The sequence below is a fragment of the Rana temporaria genome, chromosome 4 (assembly GCF_905171775.1).
Source record: "Rana temporaria chromosome 4, aRanTem1.1, whole genome shotgun sequence".
NCBI classification, from domain to species: Eukaryota; Metazoa; Chordata; class Amphibia; order Anura; family Ranidae; genus Rana; species Rana temporaria.
This window is the reverse complement of record NC_053492.1, coordinates 98,917,859-98,930,355: the sequence shown is the minus strand read 5'-3', so window position 1 is coordinate 98,930,355 and position 12,497 is coordinate 98,917,859. Positions and strand designations below refer to the sequence as shown.

The following is a 12,497-nucleotide window of genomic DNA, read 5'->3' as shown; positions in this document are numbered from 1 at the left end:
CCCTAGTGTTAACCCCTTCCCTGCCAGTGACAGTTACACAGTAATCAGTTCATTTTTATAGCTGTATAAACATCAATGGTCCCAAACATGTGTCAAAAGTGTCAGATCTGTCCACCTCAATGTTGCAGTACCGCTAAAAATGACAGATAACCGCCATTACTAGTAAAAAAAATAAATGCCATAAAAATTGCACAAATCTTTCCCATAGTTCGTAGACACTATAACTTTTGTGCAAACCAATCAATATATGCTTATTGCGCTTTTTTTTTTTTTACCAAAAATATGTAGAATAATATATATCGGCCTAAACTGATGAAAAAATTTGTTTTTTTCTTTTACGTATTTTTGGGGATATTTATTATAGCAAAAAATTGTCACTCTTTTTTTGGTTATAGCGCAAAAAATAAAAACCGCAGAGGTGATCAAATACCACCAACAGAAAGCTCTATTTGTGGGGGAAAAAAAGGCGTCAATTTTATTTGGGTAAAACGTTTGCGCAATTGTCAGTTAAAGTGACACAGTGCCGTATCGCAAAAAATGGCCAGTCATTAAGCAGCCAAATCTTCCGGTCTGTAAGCGGTTAATACAGGTAGTGCAGAATTATTAGGCAAGTTGTATTTTTGAGGATTCATTTTATTATTGAACAACAACCATGTTCTCAATGAACCCAAAAAACTCATTAATATCAAAGCTGAATATTTTTGGAAGTAGTTTTTAGTTTGTTTTTAGTGTTAGCTATTTTAGGGGGATATCTGTGTGTGCAGGTGACTACTATTACTGTGCAGAATTATTAGGCAACTTAACAAAAAAAAAATATATACCCATTTCAATTATTTATTTTTAACAGTGAAACCAATATAACATCTCAACATTCACAAATATACATTTCTGGCATTCAAAAACAAAACAAAAACAAATCAGTGACCAATATAGCCACCTTTCTTTGCAAGGACACTCAAAAGCCTGCCATCCATGGATTCTGTCAGTGTTTTGATCTGTTCACCATCAACATTGCGTGCAGCAGCAACCGCAGCCTCCCAGACACTGTGAGGTGTACTGTTTTCCCTCCTTGTAAATCTCACATTTGATGATGGACCACAGGTTCTCAATGGGGTTCAGATCAGGTGAACAAGGAGGCCATGTCATTAGTTTTTCTTCTTTTATACCCTTTCTTGCCAGCCACGCTGTGGAGTACTTGGACGCGTGTGATGGAGCATTGTCCTGCATGAAAATCATGTTTTTCTTGAAGGATGCAGACTTCTTCCTGTACCACTGCTTGAAGAAGGTGTCTTCCAGAAACTGGCAGGAGGACTGGGAGTTGAGCTTGACTCCATCCTCAACCCGAAAAGGCCCCACAAGCTCATCTTTGATGATACCAGCCCAAACCAGTACTCCACCTCCACCTTGCTGGCGTCTGAGTCGGACTGGAGCTCTCTGCCCTTTACCAATCCAGCTTGGGCCCATCCATCTGGCCCATCAAGACTCACCCTCATTTCAGCAGTCCATAAAACCTTAGAAAAATCATTCTTGAGATATTTCTTGGCCCAGTCTTGACGTTTCAGCTTGTGTGTCTTGTTCAGTGGTCGTCGTCTTTCAGCCTTTCTTACCTTGGCCATGTCTCTGAGTATTGCACACCTTGTGCTTTTGGGCACTCCAGTGATGTTGCAGCTCTGAAATATGGCCAAACTGGTGGCAAGTGGCATCTTGGCAGCTGCACGCTTGACTTTTCTCAGTTCATGGGCAGTTATTTTGCGCCTTGGTTTTTCCACACGCTTCTTGCGACCCTGTTGACTATTTTGAATGAAACGCTTGATTGTTCGATGATCACGCTTCAGAAGCTTTGCAATTTTAAGAGTGCTGCATCCCTCTGCAAGATATCTCACTATTTTTGACTTTTCTGAGCCTGTCAAGTCCTTCTTTTGACCCATTTTGCCAAAGGAAAGGAAGTTGACTAATAATTATGCACACCTGATATAGGGTGTTGATGTCATTAGACCACACACCTTCTCATTACAGAGATGTACATCACCTAATATGCTTAATTGGTAGTAGGCTTTCGAGCCTATACAGCTTGGAGTAAGACAACATGCATAAAGAGGATGATGTGGTCAAAATACTCATTTGCCTAATAATTCTGCACTCCCTGTATGTATCTTCTTTGTATAAGCAAACTAATCATAGTAACTCTTTATTATACTGTATAAAAACTGGATGATTGCACATATCTTGGATCTGGGGAAATGAAAGTGAATCCAGGAAGGGAAATGCTTTGCATTGAGTGTGCAGAGATTTGTGGAATATACAGCACAATAAACTCCCATGAAGGTGACTAGGCTCTGAATGCAGTTCATTGCGAACAAATACCAGCAAATGAGAAGGCTGTGTTTGCGATCTTTCCGAAACAGAATTTATCTCAATTAAAATGCTGCGCTTTTAGGCTCCATTGGCTTCTTATTTTTATAAGGATTGAACACTCACCTTTACGTAACCACCCTGACATTAACATCCAGAGTAAAAACAACACATTGTGCAAACACTTGACTTCAGAAGAAGGATCCATCATCCAATACAAACATCCTGAGTACTCTGTGTCCTAGGTGACTTCATAAAAACATGTGTGTATTCTACGATTTCATGCTTGAGAGTTTCAGACCAGAGGAAAAAAACATCAGTTGCAGATGCCTCTTATATTTGTCTTGTTGTAATTCTGTGTACCAGAAATTCTTTGAATTACAGATCCTTGGCCGAAGTCACAGCTATAAACTCAAATTCACCTAGTCATTAAATTTCGTATTTAAAGGCATAGTCATTTTTTTATTGTTTTTGTTGTTTTAGCTAGGTATATTAAAGTTATATTCCTTGTGTCATTTGTTTGCCCTCCCTTTTAACGATGGGCTCACATGCTGCTGCTGCAGTTTGTAGTGCCATGGTTGCTCTCTTTCCATGTGCCCATTTATTCACCTAGCTGGTCCCTATTCACTAAAGAGGCAGGCAACTTCTTGTTCCAGGTTGTAGTTACTTAAACTGCACAAAGTATCTGCTGCAGATGTGCATAGTAACCAATTTGCTTCTAATTTCAGCTTGTTAAATTAAGTTTTGACAATAAAACCTAGAAGCTGATTGGTTACCAAATTCTGTGAGCAACAGTTTTAGTAATGCTCCCCAACAGCATCCAATCCATGCCTCACCATATCCTCTGTGTTACATCCCAAATGTGCCAATGTCCATGCTCTTTATTGCTCAGCCTTTTTGTGTCTGTGTCAGATATAATTACTATTCAGCTTTCACCTACAGAGCGCTAGACTGAGAGACCCAGGGATTGTGGGATATATAGTTTCTTCACAGAAAGTGTCAGTTTAACAGTTCTCAGACTGCAGACAGCGGTCATGCATTAACCTGTACAATGCCATGCCGCATAGCTCATGTTTTAACACAAACAGGAACTTCTGACACATTAGAATGTGAAGATGCAAATTTTTTATAGGCTGTGCACACAGAGCAACAATTGTCCCTACAAAACTAGATGATCAATGCACATCTTGTGCAGGTAAACAACACAAGGTGCAGGTAGGAAGGTTTAGAATGCTGTTGAAGTAGATGTACAGTAAATGTAAATATTAAAACGTCATGTCATAAAAATAATATCTGTTGATTCTGCAATGAAGGTTCTTGCTCAGACATTTCTTGTTGTAGGGTGTTGGCTCTCTTTTAATGTCACCCCAGTGCTCAACTACGTTGTCACCTTGTCACATGTATTTCTGCTGGAGACTACTGTATATACAACCTTTGCACAGGGATATTTAGTGATTGTCACCATCAGGGAGCCCACCCAGAACAATGACATGAAGCTATTACTGGAGTGCATAGAAGAGGACAGGAGGTGAGAGCAAAGAGGCTGCAAGAGATCAGCAGCACAAAGATGCAAATAAGCCTAAAAATGTGAAAACTGTATTTTAAAAAGTGTCACTTGTATATAATACACAGTGATTTTTGTTGACAAAGAAAAAAAAATCAATCTCCTGGTCAATGTACATTGCAGCATTTTAACAATGTAAATCTATTTGACTTTTGGATTCTCATAAATGAGTGACTAATTCATTTAATCAGCTGGTGTGCTTTTAGGGTTCTCTTGAGAAAAGTTGCAGTGTCTGCGTCCCTTTAGAAGTGATTAACCCTTAGGGAGTATCTCACCAAAATTACATTTCTGCTGCAGAGGATGGCACACCATAGCAGCATGCCGCTCCCAGCAGGGGTCATGTGCATCCTGGTTCACAGTTTTAGGTCAGATTTAAGCCTGAATTTTTGGCTGAATTCAGACCTGAAACGGACCAAAAGACGCACAGGGCTCCGGTGCAAATTCACACCGGAGCCGCAGCGGAGATATGTGAACTGGCTCCATAGAGAGCCTGTCAAAACCTCCCACTATTGATAATTTAATGATATGAACCCAGCCTAAAGCTTGACTTGCAGAGTTCTTCATCCAAGCTAAAATTACATTTTTGGGGGCATTCTGAAAACCAGCTGTGCACTAGATGCCTCCAGGTTGCCATATTGCATTGAAATTAAAAGAAAATTATTATTTTTCCCCATAAAGTGGCATTATCCTTTAATGTTGTCCAATTAGGATTTACATCTGCTGTCATAAAACCAAATGACTGTGGAAATGTAGAATTTGCCCTTTTCTGCCTCCTCTACTGTGTGCTTTTTTTGGTGTAGTGATGTCATTCAAAAGGAAGCTGAATTCCTTATTAGTTTTCACTAGAACTAAATGGAATGATCAATCCCAGCATAGACCATACCTCTGTATCATGTTGCTCTGTTGTCTGCTGATCCCCTTATATTCTGGGTTTAGCTGTTGCTTTGTATCATGTGACACTCTGTATATCCTGCTGATAGACTGTGTCCCTTCCATATCCACTTCCTGCAGCAGCTAGAGCCTTAGGCCCCTTTCACACGGGAATGGATCCACTCAGTTGAGTCCACCAGCTTAGCAGGAGATCTCTCCGTTGATCACCGCTGAGCCGGTGGATGACAGGTCCCTCTCTGCTCACTGAGCAGGGAGAGACCTGTAAGAGCGCTGCTGATTCCTATGGGGAGATCAGATGAAAACGGACAGCATGTCTGTTTTCATCAGATCTCATGCGATCCGCCAGACAGATGGCTGAACGTATCGCCATACGTCTGTCTTGAGTGGATCACATGGCAGGCAGGTGTCAGCGGACACATCTCCGTTGACACCCACCTGCCCATAGGATTCAAAGGATGGCCCGGATCTGCCTGAAAAACGAACATACAGATCCAAGTGGGCTTGCCGTGTGAAAGGGGCCTAAAACACACTCCTCTGTAGTCTTTCAGACTCTGCAAACAATGTAACTTTCTTCACAGCTCTGATGGTGGGTGGAATTGAAAACATCCTAATTAGTATTCAATCCCGCTTAGTCACATTTATGGGAAGAATCCTGCCTCACAGATCACAGAATTATTCAAGAAGGAAACCCCTTCATACACACATACACAGACTGCTTTGAAAGTTAGCTGTGCTGCTGCTGGGCAGGATTGAATGGATCACAATTACATTTTAATCCTGCTCAGTTACAAATATGCTGACCAGTGTGAACAGGGAGATTCACACCCCTCAGATCCCTCACTCCCAGAGCCTTGCTCTCTGTGAAGTGATTTATTTACATATTAAGGAAACGCCTAAATAATAATAACCTCTGATAGCCCTTCCTCTGCAGTCTTGCAGTAAGCCATTATTCTTTGGCAGGCTGCAAGACCAGAAGGACACAGAAGGAGGTTGAAACATTTACACCTTTCACCAACCACACAAAGGCCCAGAAACATCCATAGTAACCCTAAGATAGAGGTGACCAGACATCCCCAGTTTCAGGGCACAGTCCCCAGATTGAGGACACTATCCCCGGACCAAGTCTGTCCCCGGTTTTGTCCCCAGATTGGATTTGAACAGGGGCTGGGGCAATTTCAAAGACAGTCAGTGCAGAATAAAAAAAAAATCTAAAATACACACTCCTGGTCCGCCGCTCCTACTAGCTTAGGGGGTGTATTTTTTTCCATTAAATGTGCCCCTTTCTGATGATCATGTGCTGGTCGGAGTGGAGGCAATATTTCTTCAGTTTTCGGGCGCATGCCCATTCAGCTCCAATCGCATGTTCTTCTGCCTTGGCTCAAGTCCCGGCCAGCCTGCTTATCTCCTTGCCTTCCCTGCAAAGGGATCTCCTCCGTTCCCCACCCAGTAGTAGCCGGGGCCCGGAGAGTAAGACTTGACAGGCTGTGAGGCAGGCGGCGACAGGCAGAGAGTCGCTGATTTCTGCCATTACTAGTAAAAAAAAAAATATGTCCCCGGAGCATCAGAACTGGACTCCCCCCCCCCCCCCCCAAATGACTATAGCCTGGCCGCAGTTCTTCTTTAAACTGAATTATGAACCTGGACATAATCTTTTCCATCTAAAATTTAGCCTACTTGATACAAAAAAGTATATTTGGGAAAGATTTTGTTTAACGATATTGCATTTGTTGCCATATAAATTATTGCAATGTGTTGAAAAAGGGAGCTGGAGCTTTGCATTTTCATTGATAGGTGGATGTTGAAAAGTCATATTTATTTGTATTTTTTTCTCTTTTCTTAGGCCCCCTCTTCTCCATCTTCTCCAACAATTAAAGAATCTAAATATGAGAAAAGATGGATTGACGAGCTTTCAATTCCATTACTGATGGCTCGAATTTCACGGTTCAAGGCTTCATCTGTAAAGTTAAGGTTTGCATTTTTCTATGTACAAGTAATCAGTTTGGTTATTTATTTTACATATTACTGTTTAAAAGGAAATTAGAGTGTATTTTCAGAGAGTGCATATTTTTGTTATTATGATAATGTTTACCTTAAAGCCTTTTTTCACACGACTCTCCAATAATTAAATGCTCGCTGAACCATGCTTTTATTATTATATTACATTTACTTATTTCCCTGTAGTGACTATTCAGATTTAAAGGGGAGATGAACTCTGGAAGCTGAGCCCACAAAATGGCAAGGACTAGTTATGAGAATATTCTGTGGTTTCCCTGCAGCTGATCTTTCCCTATTACTGACTTACCATGCCTAGCTCTGAACTTTGTCTCTGTGTGAAGGTGCCCATCTTGGTAAAGGGAGGCTTTTCTTCCTCATTTAAGGATTTAGGGATATTAACGTCTTGTTTTTTTTTTGTTTATTTAAACATAAAAAACATGTTATACTTACCTGCTCTGTGTAATGGTTTTGCACAGAGCAGCCCGAATCCTCCTCTTCTCAGGTCCCTCACCAACACACTCCTGGTCCCTGCTGAGTGCTCTAACAAATAGCAGCTTGCTACGAGGGCACTCAAGCCAAACCACAGCTCTGTGTGTTTATTCAGTCCATTTTCTATCATTCAGACACAGGCTTGGCCACGCACCCTCTCTCTCCTCATTCACTCACTGACTTTGATTGACAGCAGCAGGAGCCAATGGTGCCTGCTGCTGTGTCTCAGCCAATCAATATGGATAATCCTTGGCAGCCGAGTTTCTCGTGCAACATCGCTGGATCGGGATGAGGTTTAGTTAAGTATTAGGGGGGCTAATACACAGAAGGTTTTTTATCTAAATGCATAGAAGGCTGTAAGATAAAAAAAATTCTGCTTTTAGACTTTTCATCCAGCAAGGAGAAAACAAGCAGCACAATAGTTACATCACCAAATCTCACTCCAAATATACTGAGACTGGCAATCATAGGCAGCGGTGTCTTAGATCCCTCACCAGTGGTGTAGCATTTGGCAGGGCCACAGGGGAGGTTGCCCCGGGTGCAAAATGATTAAGACTTCGGGGTGAGAAGAAGCAGGAGATCGATCTGTGTATTCCCCCAGTTCTGGTCCTTCTTCTCTCTTTCCCTCTAAGGCTGCATCCACACCTGAGCGTCTTTGAGCTCTGTTCCGGCATTTTTTTGCACAATTTTGGTGAGTTTCTGTGTGACTTTGCGTGTTTGTATGCAGCGTTTTTGGGCTTTGCCATTTTTTTATTAGCCAACTGTTATGTGTTGCATCATTTGTTGCTAGGTATTACAACTTTTTTGGCTTTTCCATTAGCTTTTATTTCTTCTTTTATTATTATTAATTTATTATATATTTTTTTTCCGTTAGGGTAAGTGATTCGAGTTCAGTTTAGGTTAGGGTTATTTATTATTATTTTTTTTTTTTTTTTTTTTTTTTTTTATTATGATATTAATAATAATAAATGAATAAATACATGGAAAATAAATACACAGATAAATAAAAATCATAGTAACAAGAAATAATTAATTAACCCCTAACTTAAACTCCAATGCCGCATACACACGATCACTTTTTGTGATGAAAAAAAATGTCATTTTTTATCATGAAAAAAAATTAAATTTTTCCAACTTCATCATTAAAAATGATGTTGCCCACACACCATTGTTTTTGAAAAATGAACAAGTGACGGCACTCTAAAGGGGAAGTTCTATTCGCCTTCAGGCTGCTTTTAGTGGTTACTTGTTAGTAAAAGACGATTTGTGCTTTTTTGTCTGTTACAGCGTGATGAATGTGCTTACTATGAATGGTAGTTTTACCTCCCGTCTCATAACTTGCTTCTGGGCATGTGCGGGTTTAAAACGTCGTTTTTGCCCACACACAATTATTTTTTAAGACACAAAAAATTACATTTTAAAAAATGACATAAAAAATTTAAGCGTGTTCAAATTTTTTTTTGGTCGTTTTTCAGAAGACAAAAAATGATGTTTAGCCCACACACGATCATTTTAAATGACGTTTTTAAAAATGTCATTTTTTTTCATCACAAAAAGTGATCGTGTGTACGGGGCATCACCCCTTTAAAAAATGTAATAATAATAAATAATTAAACACCCTAAGAGCCATCTGGGCAGATCTGGCTGGATGGTTCTAGGTCAGAGTGGTCAAAGTTGAAGAGAGAGGCACACTATGAACTTGTAGCAGTGTACTGCTCAGAGTGCTAATGATTAGGCATGTGCAAAACCATCTATCTATCTATCTTCCATTTTCTGAAATTCAAAATTCATATAGAATGAACTTAAATTCGAATAGAAAAATATTAGAAGAGTAGAATAATAAAATATATATATATATATAAAAATATTTATATCTATATTTTCACCGCGGCTTCCGGGTATGTAATCTGCGGGACTGGGCATTCCTAATTGATTGACATCCTTCCGACCGGTGCATACAGCGCGTCACGAGTTACCGAAAGAAGCCGAACGTCGGTGCGCAGGCGCCGTATAGAGCCGGCTCGCAGTTCGGCTTCTTTCAGCAACTTGTGACGCGCTGTATGTGCCGGTCGGAAGCATGTCAATCAATTAGGAATGCCCAGTCCCGCAGGATTACATACCCGGAAGCTGCGGTGAAAATATAGATAAAATGGTATGTGCGGCAAGGATTTAAAAAAAAAAAACAGCCTAATGTCATTCTCACAACTCGGCTGAATGTAATGTTAAATTTTTTTTTGGGGTGAACCCCCGCTTTAATGTCTAAAAATCAAGGCATGCTTGTCTCGAAGGCATGAATCTTAAATGTTCCTCTGATATCCATACTGATGGGCTTGAGTTAGGGTCAGACATTTTCATTAAGGGCATATTATTGTTGTCTGTGTCCCCTTTAGAAAGAGTCACTCTTTCTAATTGTCCTGATCTCTAATGTTACGGGGAATGAAGTCAATAGTAAATCCAAAATTTTGAGTTGCCACCAGAACAGGAAAAACAAAAGGAAAAACTTCCAGTGAGGACACATCTAGTGTGATATCTGTCTAAGACCCCATACACACTATTCGATTCTCTGCAGATTTTTGTCTTCAGATATACCAAAACCACATATTAGGGGGCCAAACCTTTATGCCTCGTACACACGATCGGTTTTCCTGACAGGAAAAGTGCGATGTCAGGTTTTTGTCAGGAAAACCGACCGTATGTATGCTTCATCACACTTTTTCTGTCAGTTTTCCTGCCAAGAAAAGATTGAGAGCAGGATCTTAATTTTTCGTGACAGGAAAAAATCCTATCGCAAATCACGTTCATCTGTATGCAATTAAGATGCACCAAAAAGTATGCATGCTCAGAATCAAGCAGAAAAGCCAGACTGCCTATTGAACTTCATTGATCTCGGCTCGTCGTACATGTTTTACGTCACTGCGTTCTTGACGTTCGGAATGTCAGCCAAGATTTGAGTGACCGTGTGTATGCAAGACAAATTTCAGACATTTTCCTGCTGAAAAGAAAAATGTGTTTTCCTGTCGGAAAAAATGATCATGTGTACAAAGCATAAGAGTTTCAATTTGTATGTAATCAGGTAGACCCTTGCACTACATCGTTTTGATAAATCTTAAGACAAAAATCTGCAGAAAAATCCAATAGTGTGTATTGGGTCTAATATTTGATTTTGCTTACATTAGAAATATATTCTCTCACTTCTTGTTGAGTCTACAAGACAGGAAGTGAAGGGAATTCTCCCTAAATAGGCACAAACAATGGTTTTAATCCTCCTCTATTCTATCCAAAACAAATTAAAAATTGTGGTTTTAAAGGGGTTGTAGAGGTTTGTTTTTTTTATTTTCTAAATAGGTTCCTTTAAGCTAGTGCATTGTTGGTTCACTTACCTTTTCCTTCGATTTCCCTTCTAAATGTTTTGTTTCTTTGTCTGAATTTCTCACTTCCTGTTTCTCCTCAGTAAGCTTGCCCCCATCATCCGAGCCATTCTTGCTGGGGGTTAGTCAGTCAGAACAGCTTACTGAGGAGGAACATGAAGTGAGAATTTACGACAAAGAAAACAAAGAAAAAAACATTTAGAAGGGAAATCGAAAGAAACGGTAAGTGAACCAACAATGCCCTAGCTGGGAACCTAGAAAATAAAAAATAAACCTTTACAACCCCTTTAAATATACTTTACATGTGGAATCACCAATGAAACCTGCTTGGCCACCCAGTGGGATGTCCAATACAGTTTTGTGAGGCCCTCTGCCATGAAATAAACCAGTGTGCCATCTCTGATGTCTACTGTATAGTGGCAATATTCCCTAGGTAGAGATTACCAGAATATTTTTTACTGTTACTTTAACCTCTTCAGCTCTGGAAGGTTTACCCCCCTTCATGACCAGGCCATTTTTTGTCATACGGCACTGTGGTACTTTAACTGACGCAGTACACAAATAAAATTGATGTCATTTTTTTCCCCACAAATAGAACTTTCTTTTGGTGGTATTTTATAACCTCTGTGGTTTTTATTTTTTGTGCTATAAACAAAAAAGACCAACAATTTAAAATATATATATATATATATATATATATATATATATATATATATATATATATATATATATATATATATATATATTTTACATTCTATTATAAAATAAAACATCCAATAAAATAAAAATCCAAAATCAAATTTCTTCCTCAATTTAGGCCAATATGTATTCTGCAAACATTTTTGGTAAAATAAAACCCAATTTTTATTTATTATTTTTTTTACTAGTAATGGCGGTGATAACGACTTATAGTGGGCCTGCGACATTGCGGCATTCAAATCGGAAACTAAGTGACACTTTTGATACTTTTTAGGGACCAGTGACACTAATGCAGTGACCAGTGCTAAATAATATGCACTGAAATGCCTCGTACACACGGCCATACTTTTGCCAGTGCAAAAGTATGCTGTGAGTCAGTCGGAAATCCAGCGGAAGGAAAGAGAACAGGTTCTCTATCTAAGGTTCCAACAAAAAAAGCCTGATGGAGGCTACACACGTCCGGACTTTCCGAGAAAAAAAGCCTGTCTGCCTTTTTTTCACGGAAAGTCTGGCCGTGTGTACGAGGCATAACTGTACTAATGACACTGGCAGGGAAGGGGTTAACACCAGGGGCGATTAAAGGGTTAAATGTGTTCCTGGGAGTGCTTTCTTACTGTGTGGAGTGGTGCTTGTACTATAATAAGACAGAGATCCGTGTTCCTGCTTAGCAGAAACACAAGAGCTCTGTCTTCTCCTGTCACAGAATGGTGATTTGCCTTGTTTACATAGGCAGACCACCATTCTGTCTGCCTCGGGAACGATCTGCGGGTCCCGGAGGATATGATTGGCTCCTACTATTGCTGGTAAGATAGCGCAGGGGGCTAATGCTCCGTTGCAGCAGTCTGTGATTGCCTGTGTCCCCAGGTTCGATCCCGGTGGGGTCCACTTTCATCCTTCCGAGGTCGGTAAAATGAGTACCATTGAGTTGGGTAATATTGACAACCATTATCAGCGCTTAGACACAGCGGCAACGCTGTAATTGGCGCTATATAAGTGTAAACATTATTATTATTATTGTGTCCAATCACAGTGGGAGCTGGTCAACGGAGATGAGCGCACACTCCCAAGACCCAGGAAAGAAAATAAGGGTCGGGTACGTGATTTTTCTCTGAAGGGCTGCTCTGCCACAGTATATATGT

General features: G+C 40.1%; 1 protein-coding gene across 1 annotated transcript in view; it reads left to right on the top strand.

Moving 5' to 3' along the window:
* SNTG2 (syntrophin gamma 2) overlaps positions 1-12,497 on the top strand; it is a 625,709-nt gene that overhangs the window by 362,582 nt on the left and 250,630 nt on the right. The window contains 1 exon segment of the mRNA XM_040348669.1: positions 6,648-6,775. Coding sequence (XP_040204603.1) covers positions 6,648-6,775 — 128 coding nt within the window.